This window comes from Pseudopodoces humilis, chromosome 3, assembly GCF_049639895.1.
Source record: "Pseudopodoces humilis isolate 2021_Gansu_Grassland_sample_001 chromosome 3, ASM4963989v1, whole genome shotgun sequence".
NCBI lineage: Eukaryota > Metazoa > Chordata > Aves > Passeriformes > Paridae > Pseudopodoces > Pseudopodoces humilis.
The window spans coordinates 93,516,160-93,537,320 of NC_142202.1; the positions used below are offsets into that span (position 1 = coordinate 93,516,160).

Consider the following 21,161-nt stretch of genomic DNA (forward strand, 5'->3'; position numbering starts at 1 on the left):
AAAAGTGTGTTGAATTTAATGATTCAGTGTTTGTGTGAATTTTTAATTGTATTTGATATAAATTACTTTTTATAGGGTATAAAAAATCTGTTGTATTCTCCAGAAAGATTTACCTGTTTATATGTAACACATGTACTCCATATTTGCTTTCAATTCTATACTTTGTTGGATCACTTGCAGGAAAAATCAATTCCTCATTTTTGTACCTGACAATCAAGAAAAAAATAAAACTCATAAATATCAGCAACTATTTATTCATTTCAAGATATCATTTACTATTTTCTGAACTCTCACTACTTGCAAGGAGTATTTTCCAGTATGTATGGATAGGTACATATTGGGCCGTGAAGGCAAAGCAGGACCATCGTAGCAGCAAGGAAGTGGAAAGAGATGTGCCCTCAGTTGAGAAGATGAGGAAAAAAAGTAAAGAGAGGATAGCATGGGGCTTGAACTTTCAAGTCCACTAGTCCTGACACAAGATGGGAAGCAAACTTTATCTTGCACCACAGTAAAATGCTTCAGCACAAAAATGGGGAGCAGCAACAGAATTATGTCTTGTGTTAGGTCTTTACGGTGCAGCCTGAGGTTTTCATATATACAGGACAGCACCTGCCCAGAGAGGAGGGCAGCTGCAAGGACCTTTATGTCCTCCTCAACAGAAGCTAACACGATGTGACCACAGATACAGCCCATAACAACAGTGGTGCTGTGCATGACTATCCAGGCTTAGAAAGAAGCCTGTGAGTTCTGTGTATTTTGCCATTTGCTACTTTGTGTACAGGAAACTCAATGTCCAGAAAGACTGGAATGCCTTCCACTGTCAGCCTTCTGAAATGCTTGAGTTTGCTTCTCACATTGCACGGGGCCACTCAACAAGTTTTCCTCCCACTCCTTCCACTGCAGTATCAACTGCTACGATCCAGCACATCTAGGAGGATTATAAAGGGGATTTAACAAAGCCATTATATGCATGACACTTATCAGCTATGGCATAACTTTCAAATGAAAAAAGCTTAACAACATTTTTAGAGGACTATGAAAGGCCAGTCTCTTACCATTGTACAACAGGGGTTGGAAATCCTTGTACAGTAAAGCAAAGGCTCACAGACATCTTTTCCCAGACAGTGTGAGACCTCAGGCGAACCAGAATTTCAGGGGCTCGACTTATTCTTTCTTCAATGATATGTCTTTCCAAAGCCATATTTTCTTCTACCTATTAAATATGGGAAAAGAAAAGAAGCATCTGTCACCAGCCTCAAACAGGGTAGGAGACCTAACTTTAAATTCACAAAAAGATGCTTAATAACTACTCATATTTAAAACACAGGCCTAAATTTCAATATATCTTGTAATTATTTTTACATAGGAAAAATTTTTGTAAAAAGATTCTGCAGGTACCATTCTTTGCACAGCAAGTTTATCCAGATGCTCTCGAGCACGGTGCCTGGCTGTGTGAATCTCTTTTTCCAAAGCAGACAACTCACTGGCAAAACGGATTCTTTTCTCATCACTTACATGAGACTTTTGCTCATGACTCCTATGGGACAAGAAAATAAATCAGGTAACCATTGTGAAGCTTTAAGTTTGTCACTCATACACATCATACACATCATACACTCATACACATCATACATATCAGGCAACAAAAGGCTCTGAGACCATACCAGTAGGATGCACAATTTAGGTTAGGAATCATTCTTAGCATCTATCTGTGTACCCTGAGTATGTGAGATCCTGTGAATTTTTCTTCATATTCTTTCCCCCTGTATTTGTGGGGCCATAGCTCTAAGTCTTGACTTCTGCTGTGGTTGCATGGACATGGTTCCCCACTGTCCTTTGGTAACCAAGATCAAGAACCTGCCTGGCCTCCTTCTGGCCCATGATTTTCATTTCCATGGACACAAGAAGGCAGATGAGTGACAGCAAGTTCTGTGCCTGTTCACAGCCTGTTAAAAGTTGTGCCTTGCTTACATAGTACCTTTAGCTTCAGAAGCTTTAGAACTTTGGAGCTGTTGCAGCTCCATGGGCTGTATCACCTGACCTCACCTGAAAGACACAGACCAAGGAGTTCACAAGAATTTCATGAATAGTTGCATGCAAAAAAAAAAGCTGTCCCTTGACAAGGATGAGCAGGAAATATTATAGAAACTAACAGGAAAATATAAAGTTTTGACAAATTTATGAGTTGCTCCCTGAAGACCTAATTCCATAAATTTTTCAGAATTCCTAAAAATACCCTAACTCATAAATGTTTTTAGGAGGAGCTAGCTCAGTTTCCTTCATTCATGCTGATTCAGTAAACAGCTTATGCTACTCTTTTCCTACCCAGGACAAAAGAAGGTATTGAATATCAGGTATTTCTAACATGTCTGTCAATATAGTCAACACATGGCAAGAGTCTGAAAGCATAACCCAAATAAGAAAACTTCCATGAAATTCAGCAAATCAAGATATTTTTTGTGTGATGCTTAAAAACAATTTCATTCTTCATACTTCATAAAGTACATTTCAATGTACTTTAAATACCAGCCATGTCTTGCCATTTTTTCTAATATTGCTGAAATAAAAAACAGTTTTTAAAACCTAAATTAAACAAAATTATTTTATTTTTCTAGAGATTTCTGTTCTGAGGTTATATATTTCAAATCAATCCAATTACCAGAACCAAATGGATGTATATGATTTGCACAACATATTTTCTACAAACAAGACAGAATTCCTTCCTTTAATGTAAATCCTCCATGTCTTTAGTGCAGTAACTGTAGAGCAAAGCAGAGCAGAAACAGTGAAATTCACGAAGGGGAATATTGTCATCAGCACAGTTACTCTGGGACTTCTCATCAAGGTGGCAACTGAGACATGACAGTAATATCGCTTTTGATATTCAGGAAAGAATTTAAAATGTTTAAATTTATGCAAATTAGAAATTTAAGAATAGTGGAGCAGCTCTGTTCGAAACGAGTTCTGGGTACCAGGTGGATTCTAATTTATTTTTGTTTTAAAGCTGTTTTCAAGGGTCAGAGTGGCCATCAGGGGAACAACTCTGGGTTGAAATATGAGACTGAAAGTGACACTCAGTCATTTAGTGTTCCAGCCAAAATAGATTAGTGAAGAACAGTGACAGAGAAGCCTCCAGTCTTGTCAACTCTGAAAAGAGCCCTGGCAAAAGAGCTGGGACCAGAGCCACTACACAGGTCAGACTGGACCAACAGAGCTTTACCTTTTCCTGGATTCCTGCATTGCTTCATGCGCCAAGGTGCGTGCCCTCCTGGCACAAAGTCTACACGTTGTTTTGCCCAAGCCAGACGATTCATAATAAGCAGCCTGCCTGGATGCAGCCCTTCAAATATAAGAGACATTGTTATAACCCAGCAATTCAGGTAAAACATGAACTCACAAACGTCAAAGAAATTACTTTGAGCTGATTGAGCTGAACACCACGACTGAGCACTTTTCAGTGAGAAACCTTTGCATCTTCATTGACTACACTTGTCCTTCAAGGGCTTAATGCCTATCATCTGTCACAGGGGATCATTAGATGTTTTATTTCATTCTATTAAATTTATATTTATTTCAGCCTTCAATCATTCAGGTGTAATGATAGCATTTCAGTGAACCCCAAGGGTACTGGCCCGTCTAACACACAAATCATGAAGATTCCCCACGGCAATGTCTATTTCTAAGTAAGCTTTTCTATATTTCACTGAACTTTCTGCAACTGTCCTCTTTCATAAGGGAATCTGGACCAGCTAGGTAGGCATGTTAATTACCAAGTAGGGAGAAGGGTGATTCTGAAGCAATCACAATACAAAGTGTCACAACAATTTACATTGCCTCAGAGAGCAGGCACACAACCAACCATACAAAGAATGTGCATTTTCTGATTAAAATTCTGAGATTTCAAATGAGAAGCATTGAGCTTTCATTTAAGTTTAAAAAAAGGAAATTGAATGACAAAAACTATAGTTATAGCCAACTTCAGGAAAAGGAATATCATTATGTCATGTGGAAAAATGGGTAAAAATCTGTTTCTGTGGCTTACAATAAATTTCATAGTAATTTTTCATAAGTCAGAGTTTCAATTTTAGCGTACAAGGAAGAATTTTCAATTCAGAGGTACCAAACAAGACAGATCCTAAGCTACAAGGTGTGTGTAGGTATCTTGCAATGCTGCTAGGAAGTTTAGCTATGCTGGTGGGAGACTATAGACAAGGAAATGAAGTGCAAAACTATCATTCTGTAGAAATCACATTTTTTTGGGGTTGAGAGGAAAGGTAAGTTTCTTGTTTTTAAGAACTGACTACCCAAAACATGTCACTTACTTTCTTGCTGCATATTCCTCAAGTACATATCTTGTTTGAATGTTGCGATAGGACTGATCAAAGTGCTTGTGCCTCCTCTGGTAAAATGGCACTGCTACTGAAGACATAATTCCTCTGTGACAACCAGTAATTCCTGCAGAGAGTGAAGTTAGCCATATATTTAGCCATGCACACATTTAGCTATATATTTCAGGCACTTTGGTTTGATATTTTTTGATATGTAGACATGTGTGTGAACATGTCCAAATGTATAAAATTGCACCAATTTGTGACAAATAGAGCTATCAGCCACACACGTGGGTACCTCAGGCTGTATCTTATCAGTCATACAGTATGAGCTATGGAATCATAGATGACAGTGTAAAAGATATTTCCCTAGATCATTTTTCCCCTTCTTTGCAGATGTCATTTAACGCCTCCAGAGAAATTTCCAGGGATGAAAATTTGACAGGTTTTTGGCCATTGTTCGACATTTCAGCTCTCTGCTCTTCAAACCTTTCACTTTTTCCATTTTGGCAATTTATGCTCCCTATGTTTTGTCCAATTCACCATGACAACAAATAGACAGTATTTGCTCACTTTTGTGAGCCTGTTGAAGATTTTCTTTACTTTTCTTTCCTGCGGTCTTGTTTAAACTCAACAAAGCTGGCTCATGCAATCTTTCCTTGTGGGTTTTTTTCTGGACTATCAATCATTCTGGTTTCCTTCTTGCACACTTTTTCCAAAGCATGGCATAGTTTTTGATCAATATTTGGATAGAAGGTTTTAAGAAACACTCAGGGTGCTCCTGAAGGAGTGGATGGGGATAGAGCATGTTTCCCACTGAGTTGGAGTTAAGCAGATTACCAACCATATCATTAAAAGAACACAGAGGTGTCTGCATGCCTTTGTGCTCATTAGAAATATGATGACAACTTCTTGAAAAAGTGAGGAATATCATGAGCCATGTTGTAAGTAGGTGCCATCTTGTATAACTGCAGTCTCAGTTAGGTATGGGGTTCTCTACTCCTGCGCCATTTATCCCAAACTGTGGTGAGGGATCACAAATGAACAGCCAAAACCTCCCCCACAAGGCACCTGCACTTCAGTGACAACAGAAGCAAGCTCCCAATATAAATCTGTAAAGCAGATGAAGATTTAGTCAGGTAAATTACTGCAGTAACATCCAATACCCTGCTAAAAGCTGAGGGGAGCATCCCTGTTGTCACCCTCCCCGTACAGTGCAGGCTGCCAGCTCCATGCCAGCACCCAGGGGACAGGCTGAGGCACTGCCTGGGATCCACCTCAGGGTACCCATGGCAAGTGAAGCAACACCAGCTCACCCAGGGAACACATTAGGAGTTTGTCAGGGTCCTAAGGACAGCAATGGACCTGACTGTCCCAGCCCAGACTCCCCCAGAGTTCCTCCTACCCTGCCCATAGCCCAGGACCCTATGTCAGTCCCCAGGGACATCAGTTTCTGCCCCAGAAATGACACAGCAAAACCAGTCTCCAGCTTCCCACAGCCTGGCCCTGCCTGGACATGGACCATGCCAAGAAGAACCTGCCTCAGACCCACACCAAAAGTCCAAATTTGTAACTAAAAGTCACATAAATAAGCAGCTTCATGATGAATATTAAATGAAAACTCAAAGGGATTTGAATAGAAGTCTTATAAATTAATTTAGAAAAAACACTTAACAAGTTAAAATGACAGTATACACCACGTTTCCAGCATATAGTATTTATTAAAACAAATTAAATGCTAGTCATTGGTGAAGTAGAGTGAAAAGCTGTAGCTGTGTCTGATTCTTACTTGCAGATTATCAAGGGCAGAGTGAGCTGCTCGCAAATTATGATGTTCTCATATCAGCTATTTTTACTTTTCCAAGAAAAATTAAGAAGCAAACAGTGCATATATTTAATAGAAGTCACATCCTATTTTAAAATGTTCAGAGATCTAAAGAGATTTTTACAATTTATCACCTCATAACTGCATCTTCTGCATAACTTAGAGTTACCTTTTCTGCTCTTTCTCAAGAGATATGACAAGTCACAGGTTCAGTAATGAGAGCTTTAGGCAAAGCACAAGACACTGCAAAACAAAAATTAAACAGTTTTACAACATTACTAGGGGGCATTAAAGAAATATATTGCCACATTTATAGAGAAATAAGAAAGTTAGCATGACCCAAGTTAGTTCAGCACCTCACAGAGATGCTGGCTTAGTAAGATGCCCTCATACAATGCTGAGCTGACATGGATCCCTCATGGACCTATTAACTCATCATATGACACAATGTCTTGGTTACATGAGCAGAGTTGCAGAGACTCATGAGCAGCCTTGGCTTCTCCTAGTTTTGATATCTGTACATGATGTAATGCTACATCTGCAGACATCAAACACTGGTTTTCCTCCTGCTAACTGTGACTATTGTGTATATGACACTGGATTTCCACATTAGTTCATATGTTAACTGGATAATTAATTGTATAATTTTACTTTTTTTCCTATTTTTAATTAGCTCTCTTTTGCCTAAATGAAGGTACAATAGACAAATACAGATTAAGCTCACGCCACTGTTCAGCACTACTCAGGTTTACATGTGGCCATGTTAAATAATTCTGTGAATTTATCAACATGCAATGTAAATTTTGCTATGTATATAATTCACACTGAGATCCACTTTATAAGGATTGTAGAGAAATTCACATTTATCTGGATGGTTGAGTCTAAGTTATTTTCATTTTTGAGAGAGGAGAAAACACCATTGCTATTTACAGTCCAGCTTTTTTCACTAAATGTAAAACTTACATTTTAACTAGAGTATCTTCTTCTATTTGTCAGCACCTAGGACTCCACAAATTTGGGTTCATATATTTTTCACATTACCCAAACACCTTTAGTATAGAACAAGTGTAGCAATCCTCTCACAGCCTTCATACAAGAAATTCACTGAGCTTGTTAGCAGCCAGGCTCACTTTGCCTTCTGTTAACACAGAGGGGAGCTGCCTGGCAACAATTCCAAATGTAATAATAATCACCAGTTAATTACAAAAACGTTTGCAGAGTATGTATTTAATACTTAATAAGGCTGAAAAGACAAGTATCAGAAGAGCAAAATCAAAGTCCCACTGTAAAAGCAGCATATTGGGTATTGAGCTCCTGATAAAAGAAGTTTATACTGTATTCCTAGGAACAATATGTTGACAGTTTTAGCAGTTTTTCACTGATACACATTTATATGAGATGTTTGAAATATATTCTAATATTTAGACAATCTACCACTAAGAAAGTTAGAGAACATGATATGCTGATGACAGCTTAACCCCAGTACAAAATTTTTATTAATGACAGTGTCTGGAGACCTAGTTACACTGGTAAGTGAATTGGTAGAACTGACTCAAAAATAAGATGAAGGAAGTAGTCTGGCAGAGAAATTGGGTGGAAAAAAATCCCAGTGGAAAATTGAGAATCCAATAACAACAGCAACAACAAAGCTTAAATCCAGAAAAAGACAAATTAATTATCTGACTAATTATAACAAATTAAAAAAGTAAATCTCAAGTTTTATTTACCAAGTTCTACTGCAAGAATTTTGGAGGCCTGGCTGAAATACATGGCCTGTGTGTCATAAACAACCCTTGAGTTACATCCATGCACATCCTATGAACAGCGCTGGATTTCAAGAAAAAGGCCTAGAATTACAGGAAAAAAACTGATCCTAAAACATTTGGTGTCTCATCTGACCTTTACATGGTTAGTGCAATACAGCACCATTGTACTCCTCTCTTTTTATTATTACTATTTTTCCTATTTGTTTCTATGACTGTAAATGCTGAGAATCAAAAGTACCTAAAGTGTACTAATCTATGTGCTGTATAAACCACTCACAAGACTATTAAATACAAAGAAAAATATTACCTGCATCAAAATGTCCTTAAGGACTAATTGCATAAACCATAGGTGAATTAGACTATTCAACATAAATATGTATTTCTTCATGTTTTGTACCATGTATATAACAATTTTTACTTGACCGTGAGTAAAAGGCCAAGCTCCCAGGTCAGGATATGCATAGTTTTGTGGCACAGTAATACTGATCTGAATAGAAAGCCATCATCTAGGGCCACGTGACAAGGGGCCACATTCTTGAGCAGAGAAGCCAAGGGTCTGATATAAACATTGTTAGTCTGATAAGTGAGTTAATTTAAGATTTAAAGGACAAGCAGTAAATTCTAGCATGATCATTTACATTGCCCCAGAGAGCAGGCACACAACCAACTAAATTGATGGATGGCTTGACAAATGCCATGGTAAGAAGAACATGGCTGCACTCGCCATAGATAGACAACTTGCACTCCCAGATTCACAAGGCTCGTGTCATGAGCAATGCACTGTACAGTATGTATTTTCTCAGCCTGACCTGCCAGTGCTGTAGCATGCAACATGCACTTCTCTGCTCATCTCTGTTCCTGGCATTCTGCAGAAGTGCCAAAAGTTATCCACGAGTTTCCAGAAATTTCTTTGACCATTTGCACTTATTTGGGGGCTTGTTCTGTTTTTCCCACAACTTAGACATTTTTTCTCTGTCTGTCTCTTGTTCTGCTAGCTGTTCTCTACATTGTTCAAAGTGAAGTGTTTTCAGGAAGCTGCCAACTTTTACTTTTATGGTGCATAAAAGCTCCTGATATTTAATTGATAAAATATATTTAAATCCATATCACCTACATACCACAATGAAAGATAGAATAAAATGCCACCTTCTATTAATTGGTTGCTCCTGATGACCAGTAAAAAAAATCCCATATTGCCTCAAAAAATATGTGATCCTTTCCAAATGGTTATATCCATGCTGTAGAGACTGTAGACTTAATAGCATATTATCATTTTCTCCCATAAACTGCCTTTGGTGGAAATCTTGTAAAACCACCTTGAGTCATTATGCAGTTCTAGGCACTGCAGTCTTAACAGAATGGGATGCAGAGGATCTGGTTAATTCTTCTCCATTTTGATAAGAAACTGTCTAATTTGATAAAAAACTGACTTGACAGAATTCCTAATATGTCTCTCCAGTCTTTTTTCTCTGTACACATGTGTATATTTTGATGTTCCACAGAAAATTATGTTTTGTGAATAAAAAAACCTTCTCAAATATACTGTCATTTTAAGATGTCTCAGTCTTTCCATTGATGATCTTGTTCATACTGCATAAGAATTCAGTTCTAGCTTTTTTGATAACAGAACACAAATTCTTATCATTTAAAAAATAAAAAATTATATGGAATTCCCACTTGCTTACTCTGCTGAATTCCAGACATCATTCAGCAAGTTTGAACACCTTTTGTGTTTTTCTCTTTGATTTTTTTAGCTACATCTTAGTTGGTTTTATGTTTATTGATCATACCTCCTTTTCATGGAAATAGTATTTTCCTCAGTTCACCAATCAATTTTAAACAGTCAAATAATCCCCCACAATGCATACATCACTTTTTTCATTAAACATAATTTAAAATTTAAAAAAAAAATTAAAAAAACTGAGTTCTCTATTTCTACATATCTGAATATCCAGCAAAGCAACATTTTCAAGCAGCTGACAGCACCGGCCATCACAGATCTGCCTATCATTTTTATTAATTTCATATGTTTTCAATGACATACAGGTAGATTCAGCAATTTAATGCAATCATTTGGCTACAGCACATCTATGGTTAGTTAGAATGAGCACCTTCACTTTGTAATAGTCCCCAGGTGGCTTGCTTCACACTCTGGCCAGAACAGTTAGTGTGGAGGTAATTTGAAATATATAATGGGTGGTCACAGTCCTATCCACAACCCTTGGTCAGGACCTTTGCTCTGTGGAGGTGAGCAGCAGGCAGAGCCATGGGTACCCTTCCCTCCAGCAAGGTAATTGTTGTGGAGGAAAGCACCAGTTCCTGTATTCTAGTGAGTCTATAAAATAATGTAACTTTGCATTTTCTATGACTCTCATGAAGGAAAGGAGTGGAAGCTTCCAAACTGACTTTCTTCCCATGTCTCTGACAGAAGCTGAACAGTACACATCCCAGACAGGGTACTAATGTGGATGTTACCTTATGAATTCATGATCATACAAGACTGGGAATTAAATGAGGCTAAATTTGTCCACATTGACTTGAATCCTTGCCACTCTAACATCCCAAACACACAGAGTTGAAACAGGTTCTGATAAAGTTTGAAGTCTTCCTTTCACTTGGCAAGTGTATTATCTCCCTTCAATGGGACAGCTAAAAATGTTGGACAGTGAGATGATAAAAATAATTTCCCATCATCCCAACAATCATTATCCTTTGTTATGGTACTTTTATTAGCTCATAGGCATTATCAACACACATGCATAATTTCAAGAGCATGAACTTGATTTCCCAAGACCCTATCAGTGGTATTTAGCAGGAATTTTCATGTGGCACAGAACATATCACTTAGCTTAGAGCAACACAGACACCAGAAGCACATCTTCTGGAAATGTGTACTTGAAAGCATGGCAGACAGAAAATAAAAACAGACTGTTTTTTGACCTAGCTACATCCCATTCTTCAACAGGCCGAATAGTTTTTCCAGCTACTGTATGGTTTTATGCTTAATTATTTACACACAGACTTCAGAAAAATCATACGGTATAAGCTCACAAGAAAGTGGCATTGCCAATATTTGTGTAATTGGAGAAGCATACATACGAATAAAGCTATGGATTTCTTCAATGTAGTTCTTTATATGAAGAAAGAAACAGAGGAAATGTAACACACAATAATGGAAACTATGCACAGGACAAAACAACCTTACTTTATGTTTTTGTTTTGCTTTTCTCTTCATTAATCAATTCGTGTCCTACTTACCGCTTGTTTTCCCTGAGGAAAGTTTTTTTTTTACAGGGAAGCACCCAGCCTCCTCCTACAATCACTCTCATTGTTCTGTACAAGAAAAACATGGATAGAAAATGGACTTACCAAAAGATATAGAAAAACTGCAAAGCAGAGAGGAAGACCAGCCTTTTCCAGCTTAGCAAACACTGCCCGAGGAAAACAAATAATTCCCCTCTCTAAAGGCTACTGCCCCTTCAGTCCTATTTAAGGGCAGATGCAGTGCTATATTTAGAACTAACCAAGTGATTCTTCCAAAACTGAGGTCAGCCTGATACGCAATAAGGGAGTGATATAAAGGCAAAAGAAAAGCATTAGCCTATATGCAGTTTAATAATATGCAGTATTTTAATAAAAGAAAAATCTCATTCCTTAAAAAGGCAATTGTTTATGTTAAAAGTGGGGTTTCTTTTCCCAGCAACACCAAGCACATGGGAAGCAATTAAATGTCAGAAAACACTTTAAATCTTTTATTTAGAAAAGTTTGAAGTTTTAAAATAATCAGTAACTTAGAAGACCAGTGAGGAGAAGTAAACTCCAGAATATTATTAGTAGAGACATGAGATTCCCTTGGTGCTTTGGGCTGTAAAATGAGCCTCCCTATTGCTTCCTTAAGAGCTCTCTGGATGTGAGAATGTCTGCAACATATGAAGGCATACCAGTTGTATAAAACCCCTGTTTCCATCTCTATTACATCACCAGTCAATCTGACTGAGATAAATCTTTCTATGTCTTGTAGGTAAAATGGGAAGAATTTAATATGCACAGATACATAAACATGCAGAGGCAAAAATACAGCCAAATCAGTCAACGCTGTGAGACCTTGGTGGTCCCTGATGGTTCCCAATTATTGCTAACTAAAATGGATGCTTGCTGCCTTTATGGCTCCTAGGTTTCTGTGCAGAAGCCACAAGGCACTACTGTGGTGTCTCTGACATGTCCAGATGGCATGTGGTAGCAGCACTGGCCCTGCAGAGCTGGCAGGCTTGGGAACAGGCACTCTGCCCCATTCTGGTGGTAGGCAGCCCCACAGAGATTGCACCCATATGGAGGAAGGGAAGGAAGGGTAGGACCTCTGACAAGGCTTTGTGACAAGCATGAATAATTAATCACATTCCTCTTATTCTGTCTGAAAATAGGACAACATGACTCGGAAAACCTGGCTATATGGCAGACCTATTCACACCTCATGACTTAGCCCATAATTACTCAAATAATCAGTGAGTCAGCAACATACAGAAGGTAGAGAATTCATTGATCTTAAAATGATTTGGATATAACAAGATCTATTTTCAATTTACTTATATAGAAATCTGGTCAAAGTCACTAAATGACAATCTCCTCCAGTGCTTGGTATGTGACACTGATATATGAACAATGTTCTTTTTAAGTCATGTATTATTCTCATGTATACATACAGGAAAGCAGAGCAAAAGGTGGAAAAGCCTTTAAATAACTGATTCTTATCCCATCTACAGTGTTCATCCAAGTTTCCTAAATAGCTCTGGTAAGGATCTTTCTTACATTTGTATCATCTAGGGCTACCATTTGCTTGAAACAGACTTCTCCCTTCCTCCCATTGATCTTGAATTATAACTCAGTCTGACAGAATTAGATCTACAGAGACAGGCAGAGTGGAATGACTGCATATGTCCTGAATGTAGATGTTGCTTCAGAAGCAGCTGTCAAAGTAATTAGCATGTAATAATCCACAGCAAACCCACTTTACTTATCCAGCTCCATCTCTTCTCCCCTATTGAATTTTCCTGTGGGAGGAAAAAGGTCATTTTTCAGGAAAACTTTAAAGTTCTCACTACGCTCTGCTTTTCATTTCTTGTTCTATATTTATTATCTCTACAGAAATGGAGGCATTTACAGCCATCTCTGTCTGCCTTTACACTTGAGCACTCTTCTATTTTAAGTTTTCTTCAGGGTGTGGCTGGATGACAGAAATATGGAAGTGCATCTTAAGGACTCTGGGAAAAATGCCAAAGGCAAGAACAAGCCATGTAGGAGGGCCAGTCCCAGGTTATGTCCAGGAAAGACAATAGATAAATTCTTCTTCTCTTCATAGATGTTACAAAATAAGATAGAAGGGAAAACTGCAATATTGTGTTATTCACTGGTGGTGAAATTTAGGCAGCAGAGCACCAAAAATTATCCAGGATTTAACTATGAAATAATTTACATTATATTCCTACTTTGCCCCTAACACAGAAAGTGCCTTCTCCTGATCCCTCCACTTCCTAAACAGAAGATCTTCCCTAAGTACTTTTCTAAAGCAGAGATTTAACAGGGTACCAAAAGGATTATTCAAGCATTTTAAACTTAGAATGTGCTAAAATCCTTTTGTGAATTTGATATTTTAGAATTACTTCTTTATCTTATGCCAGTCTCTTGGTGGGGTTGCTCAATTGATAGAGGCCTAAGTAATGTCTCAACTACTCCAGCAAAGGGGAGGACAAAGAACTGAACTGGAGCTCAGGAAAAAGAGGTGTTAGCTTTTTAGCCATTTGATTAAACATCAAAATAGTAATGAAATGAAATGTAATGGTGTTAAAAGAGGTATGTTTTTAGCCAGTAAGAGTGCCTTAAAGCAGCCTTGTGCTTTTAGCTTTCTCCAACTCCAAGAAAGCCTAATGCATATTTGTATGGCAGCTTCTGAAGGCCAGCTTTGTTAATATGTTAACTACTGATTTCTTCAAATTCTTGATGTATATTTACAGCTTCTTATAAATTAAAAGATTGGTAACTAGCAATGAGGTTCCTCATCTCTGCTGCAGTCCCAGTTATTCACACAGCCTCGTGGTGAGGTTTCTAAAGCCATGCTAGAACAATGGACACTGTGCATTGGTGATCTTTGAGCAGTCTCTCTTCACAGTTACCCAAGTCCCAGCATCTTCCTTGGTATTACAAATGAAAGACAAAACAGTGCATGCAATTTCAACCACTTAAAAAATTAAATCATATTCTTTCCTCTGTTAATGGTCAGAAATTGACCATTGGTCAGAAATTCAGGATTATCAGTTATGGGCTCCACATACAAACCAAATAGAATGTGTCTCAGAGGAGAATATCACCACCTGAAGGAATGAACTCAAAACACTTTTGGAGGGAGTGCACCTGCTCATGAAGATTAGGTAGCAAGAGAACAGTAACAGATGCACTTGACAGCACTGTAAATCTGCAGATTTGTGCAGCTGAGCACAAATCCCCAAGGGAAATACACCTTACTGCCTCTTTCATATGGGGAGAGATCAAACCTATACTGACTTCTAAGAAGCCTAAGCACTTCTCTCTGTACCTCCTCTTTTCTGCTTATTTTCTTTTTTTTTCTTGATGCATTTTCTCTTCTTCTACTAGAGCTTCCCGATTTTTTTTTTTTTCAGTGCACAATTTGCAAGCATTTTAAGTCTGGCTTCATGCAGCTGAGAACTGTCAAAAGCTAAAACTACCCTTCCCAGAAGTGAGACTATGCTGTGTGGACATGAGACCAGAGAAGAGTCAAGTAATTTGGAGGAGAAGGAGGAAAATACACTTCCAACTAAGGGAAGGGTGTACAATTCCCAGGAGAGAGGACAGTGGCAGCTGAAGGAAAACAAAACAACAACAAAAAAACCCACATTAGATGCAAGGTGTTTTAAATAGCCAGACAAGGATTTTCAATCAGCAATTTATATGAGCTAGACTAAACTAGAACATCAAACAATTTTAGCATAAGTCTTTGAACAAATACTAAGCGTACAAAATGTTGGGATTTTTTTTCCTGAAATATAAGGCAAAGTAAATCTTTTGGTAAGTATCCTCATTTATATCTAAGAAGACAAACACACCACTGAGTTACAACTCACTGAGCTACAGCAAATCAATTATTTTTTTTAGATATCTAAACAGAAGTGTGTCCCCCTGATGTCCAAGAAGCCACTCTATAGCCCATCAGAGTCAGTGCTATGGTTTTACTGAATCAGGAAAGCTCAGATTTGTATCCTTCTTGATTTAATATCAGCTCAGTGGCATCTCTTCATTTACCTTCACAATGAGTCCTGCACAAAGACAAGGGCCATAAAGATGTTTGTCTTCTCCTGGTATATTTATTCCAGTGTCGCACAACACACTTGGCAGATATCTACTGCTGCAACTGTTATCTTTATCACTAACTCCAGTATCATCAACAGCACATTAAATCTAGAGAGAACCATAGGCTGTAAGAAGGCAGAGACTGGGACTAACGCTGCAGTGGTGTGCTCCAGAGGTTTTGCCACACTTGGAAACGAAGGCAAGGCAGCTGCAGTCCGGAATCCACGATTAAGCAGCACCATTGAAAGTCTATTTTAATGTCTTTGGGCTTCAGTAGCTGTCAGCTGTGGGAGTTACTTCCTGTGACAGCATTTACACACAGGATTCACATCAGACAAGCACAGACAACTGAGCACAGAGTCAGAGAATGTTTGAGGTTGGAAGGGACCTCCGAAGGTCATCTTATCCAGCCCATTTCTCAAACAAGGCTACCTGGAGCTGGTAGTCCAGAACCATGTCCAGATTTTGAATATTTCCAAAATGAAGACTTGTGGTGGTTTTGGCTGTGGTAGAATTAATTTTCTTCCCAGTGGCTGATATAGAGCTGTGATTTGGATTTTTCTGAATATAGGGTTGATAATAGATGTTTTTGTTATTGCTGAACAGGTCTTACACAGAGCCAAGGACTTTTCTGCTTTTCACACTGTCATGCTGCAAGGGAACTGTGAGTATATGGGACACTGGGAGGAGACAGAGCCAGAACAGGTGACCTAAATTGACCAAAGGTATATTCCAGACCATATGATGTCATGCTCAGTACATAAAATGGAGGAAAGAAAGGAGAAGGGAGGGACATTTGGAGTGACAGCATTTGTCTTCCCAAGTAACTGCTGTGTGTGATGGGACCCTGCTCTCCTGGAGATGGCTGAAAACCTGCCTGCCCTTGGGAAGAAGTGAATTCCTTGTTTTGCTGTGTTTGCGTGTGCAGTTTTTGCTTTTCCTGTTAAACTGTCTTTATCTCAACCCAGGAGTACGTTTTACCCTTCCAATTCTCTCCCTAATCCTGCTGGGAGTGAGCGAGTGGCTGTGGGGGGTTTGGCTGCTGGCTGGGGTTAGACCATGACAAGAACACAAAACCTCTCTGGGCAGCCAGGGCCGGCTCTTGGGTACTCTCACAGTAGGGGAGAAAAAGACAAAAAGAAATTTTCTAATGTTCATAACCTCTGTGTCTGGGTTTGTGTCTCTGACTGGAACTGACTCTGGTTCTGTCTCTTTCTCCTCTTGGGCTGGCAGAAGCCAAAGGTCACTGGTGAAAGCACAGACATGAGACCCTCCAGGTTCACAAGCACACACACATTCGCTGCCTGGTTGCCCACTCTCTCTCTGTCTGTGTCATGCTTGCTGTAAACTCTCACGATGCACACTCTCACCATGGCTGATGTTGCAGGTACCCCACACCCATGAGTCCCCCAGATAGCTATATGTAGGGTGTAAGGGCACCTAAAACCCCCAGTCTGACACCAATAGCCAGCAGCCAGTTCCCCCAGTGACTGTCAGTCAGTCTATGCAATACTCACACGCATGGATGAAGAGTGAGGTGTCACAGATATACAGTTAAGAAAGGTTTGAATGAAGACAGGACAGACTGTGGTGATCAGGCACAGGGCTCAGTCAGATAGGTGTATTTGATATGCTGTCAGCCCCTTCTGTAGCCCTTTCTAGGTAATCCTCTCTTTGTTCCTCTGATTTCTTCCCCTAAGCATTTCTTCATCACTTTATGCAGGTCTACCAATTCTCACACCCCTGGTCCAGTGCTCAGGATCTTCACTCACCCCATCCCAACATCTTCAGGTAAAATCTTCTCACATTCCACATATCCTCACACAGATAATGTGGAAATTATCTGCTCCTGTTTCACAGAGGAAAAAGAGAAGGAAAGGAATACATAGCAGATCACACGGCAGCACCTGCATGAGTCCAACGTGAGAGCTGACATGAAAACCTCAAATGGTATCAAGTTCAGACATACCCCTCTATTCAGGGTCATTGAACTTTTTATGGCATATCCAACAGTTCATGTCACTGAAAGCACAGAGCCATGACGTGTATGTCCCATGGCATACGATATGCTGCCTGACATATATGATCATTACTGTACTTTAGAATAATGAATTTTTACTGTATTCCTGGAAGCAGGTAACTCTCATTACAAAAATTACATTTTTTTTTATTTCAGGACTAAATGACTTACATCCACAACAGCTCCGAGGAAAGAAGATTGTCTTAGTTTAGGGCAAATTAGGAAGGAAAACTCCAAATGGGGATTTCCCCAGGGAAATGCCCCTCCCCACTAACTGGTCCGGGAAAAGAAAAAAAATTCCTTAGAGAGAAGTGGAAAAAGCTGTTTATTTAACAGAAATTGAGTAATATTAAATAATAAAACCTCTTCCTCTTCGATGGGATGGCAAGTCTAGGAAGAAAAGTCCTTTTCATGTGGTGTAGCTCGGCTCGCTCAGGTTCTTATCAGTCCCTCCGGCGCTGGAAAGTGCCGAGGCCCAGGCCCCGGTGGGCCACAGGCGTGAGCTCCCGGGGTTTGGCTGGGTGTTCAGTCCAGAGCAGGCTTGCACAGATCCAAGAAAATTGGGAAAAAAAACCAAACAAAGGTCCAGGGAACTCCTCTGCCTCAGCTAGCTAAAACTAACTAAAAGCCAGAGAGAAGCTCTGTCCCGCTGTCTGTCCGTGCTGCAGACACCACAGTCCAGGAGCGGGATGTGTGGGAGTGATGTTTTTCCTTAACACAAACTGCGCGCTTCTTCTTCCCCCTCTCTTGCTCTCAAAGCCAGTCTTAAAGGTGCAGAACTTAATATATAACATAAACCAGACGATTGGGGATACCAGTATCATAAAGTCACCCCAGGACAAAGATCTAGTAAGATTTCACTGTAAATGGGCAAGAACTATTGCAAATGCAGATCAGGCACAATTTTCTTAAGGAGTTATAATATAAAGCTGGACCCCTTAATTCCTGTTCCTCACTACTGCTGTATATCTTGGATTCTGTAGTTGCTATAAGCCAAAAGAATGAGTTTACCATGGGTAGATATAACAAGTGTGCCAAGACTGATGGTCTCAGGCAGGCCCCAAATTTGCAGTGTTTTGATAGAAAAAACAAATAAAAAAACTTCTGTTTAGCAGAAGTGTTAATGAACCACACTGATTCTTCTCCAACTACTCAGTAATTGCTTCTCCAGGTCTTCAAGAGCAATGCCATAGTGCATACAAAACAAAGCAGTATTTCATTACATCTTCACACTGAAGAGACCTACTTGATTATTCCATGACAATCTCCAAATACTGTTTCTCTCTCTGGTCCATATAATGGTGCTTCAGGTCAAGCTACATTTGGAGGTCACCAGTTTTCTCCATTCCTGCTACTGTTTTGCTGAAACCTTTGTCCATGCCATTTAACTAATTATTTAATCTTCTCACTCTTTGCCATTCAGTTGCCACTAAATCAGTCATCCACCAGTGTCCTTGACCCATTTGACAACACTTCAAAGACTCATTTCATTTCAAAGGGTGTTTTTACCCAAATAAAAACTGTAGGATTCCCTGCATAAACACTGTTCACATTAAAATAAAACTTAGAGAAGTTATTCTCAATTTGTTCTCTTTTTTTCATCATTCATCCAGACCAGGTTTTTTTTCACATACTGGCCTGCTCTACAACTGTATTTTAATCACAAGGTAATGTTTACATTACTGATTGATAATCTTAAAGATATAATTACATATATTTTGATTTCTACCTTACTGATATCTGAATCGAACAATTTTTCTATTAGTCTTAACTTTAATCTGAGATCGTTATGTGTCCCAGGTACACAGATAGATTGAGATGGCAGTAAAATTTTTGCACCTTTTTTACTCTTTTTTTACTTTTTTTACTTCTACTCTGATTTTCAACTGCAATTAGGCAGCATTAAGTACCACCAGCATCTGGTATCTACTGTAACATACTCTAAATAAACGGTAGGCATATTCAGAGAGCTGCAAGACCAAAGCAGGCTTTCATCCAGCTTAATAAATATCTTGAGGCTTACGTCACTTCAGAACGGCACAGAATGTAAAGCTCTGAATGCTTAGGACAGCTGTCCTCCTTCCCTGCCTCGGTGGCCTTTCTGATTACACTTGTACCCAATCCCATCCACTGGCAGTGTTTCCCAAGTGACACAAATACTGCAGCAGCACAGGAGATGAAAAAATCTTGGGCTGAGTGTGGTCGTCAAGATGTCTGTGTATTTAAGACAGGACAACAACAGCAACATCACAACACTACAGAAACCATTCAGGTTGCCTAGATCCCCAATGAGTTCAGTAAATGATAGATGGATATTCTTTACCTGACAAAGGGACCCAAACCAGCTGCCTGGAATCTCCAATGCATAGGAACTCTTGACTGGAAACACATAGTTTGAGGGCAGAGTATCACAGTCATCGTTGTCTTATTTATACCTTAGAGTCTATTTAGTTGTGTTGGCTACTTCTGTGCAGTGACACCACACAATTGATAAAACATGGTTTAAACACCAGCTGGCTGAAGTACTTGTACTATAAAAGGAAATAGGTCTTAATTTGGATATATACAGGAATTAATCCTTACTTACTACTTACACTTTTCTCCTACTCTTAATTGTTTAGTGTATGTAAAAAGAAGTGCCTTTTTTTCTAGAATTTAAATTTGCTTAGCATTACTTTCTGCACTGTAGTTTTTTGCTGGCTTCTCGGATTTAAAAAAACACCGTATTTTGTTCCTCTGAAGGTGCTCACATACTAACCCTCAAACTTCACCTTCCCACTGCTATTGCACTGCAATTGCTAGACAGAATATTGGTTCAATATACTGACTGTATTCTGGCAGTGCAGTATTCTAGAACAAAGAAATAGTACTCTGTGAACAAGGTAGAAAAAAAACAAAGAATTGAAACAAGTTTGGGTTTGTAATTTTCCAGATGTGTGAAAAAAGAGAATGATTCTTTGGAGATAATGCAAGCAGGCAAGGAAGTAACAAGGAAATTGGAACTATGTGTTGACATAATAGTGGATAGTCAACCAGAGATGAGGGACAGACATAGATCATGGCAAACATTAAGCAGTGGAAGAAATAGTTTGCAGTGATACCTTACCAGCAGTGTGCCTTTCTCCAACTTTTTATTATATTTAGTGTAAAAAAATTGTGCTGCTTTTTTCAGAGTTGAAATTTGCCTATCATTACCTTCCATGTAATAGTTCATATCAGAGAAGTAGTATGAACTTGCCAGCAGTGTGTCTTTCGGGCCAAGAAGGCCAATAATATCCTGGGGTGCATTAGGAAGAGCATTGCCAGCAGGTCACAGGAGGTGATCCTGCCCCTGTGCTCAGCCCTGGGGAGGCCACGTCTGGAGTGCTCTGTCCAGTTCTGGGCTCCTCAGGGAAAGAGAACCATGCAGCCCCTGGAGCAGGTCCAGCAGAGGACTATGAAAATGATTAAGTGTCTGGAACATCTTGTACAAGGAAAGGGTGAGTGAGCTGGGCCTTTTCAGTCTCAGGAAGGGATGACTGAGATGGCTACAGGTATCTGAAGGGAGCGTGTCAGAGGATGTTTCCAGGCTCTGCTCAGTGGTGCCCAGCAATAGGACAAGAGGCAATGGGCAGAAACTGATGCACAGGAAGTTCCACCTGAACATGAGGAAGAATTTTACTGGGCACTAGAACAGATTGGCCAGAAACACTGTGGAGTCTCCTTCACTGGAGATATTCAAGAGTCATTTGGGCACAATCCTGTGCTCTAGGATGGCCCTGCTTGAGCAGGGAGGTTGGACCACAGGATCTACTGTGGTCTCTTCCACATGACCCATCCTCTGATTCTGTGATTCTCTTACAAAAAAATTAATATACCAAAAA

At 39.3% G+C, this 21,161-nt stretch overlaps 1 protein-coding gene across 2 annotated transcripts in view; it reads right to left on the minus strand.

Annotated features, from left to right (window-relative positions):
- Positions 1 to 11,387, minus strand: part of MYOM2 (myomesin 2) — a 76,003-nt gene extending 64,616 nt beyond the window's left edge. For both annotated transcript variants that reach the window (XM_005521939.3, XM_088052717.1), the window contains exons 1-7: positions 11,289 to 11,387; positions 6,323 to 6,396; positions 4,323 to 4,455; positions 3,221 to 3,340; positions 1,399 to 1,537; positions 1,056 to 1,213; positions 114 to 206 (exon numbers count right to left, since the gene is read on the minus strand). In XM_005521939.3, coding sequence (XP_005521996.1) covers positions 114 to 206; positions 1,056 to 1,213; positions 1,399 to 1,537; positions 3,221 to 3,340; positions 4,323 to 4,429 — 617 coding nt within the window. In that variant the 5' untranslated portion in view covers positions 4,430 to 4,455; positions 6,323 to 6,396; positions 11,289 to 11,387. The remainder of the gene's footprint in view (positions 1 to 113; positions 207 to 1,055; positions 1,214 to 1,398; positions 1,538 to 3,220; positions 3,341 to 4,322; positions 4,456 to 6,322; positions 6,397 to 11,288) is intronic.
- Between the last annotated feature and the right edge of the window lie 9,774 nt (positions 11,388 to 21,161).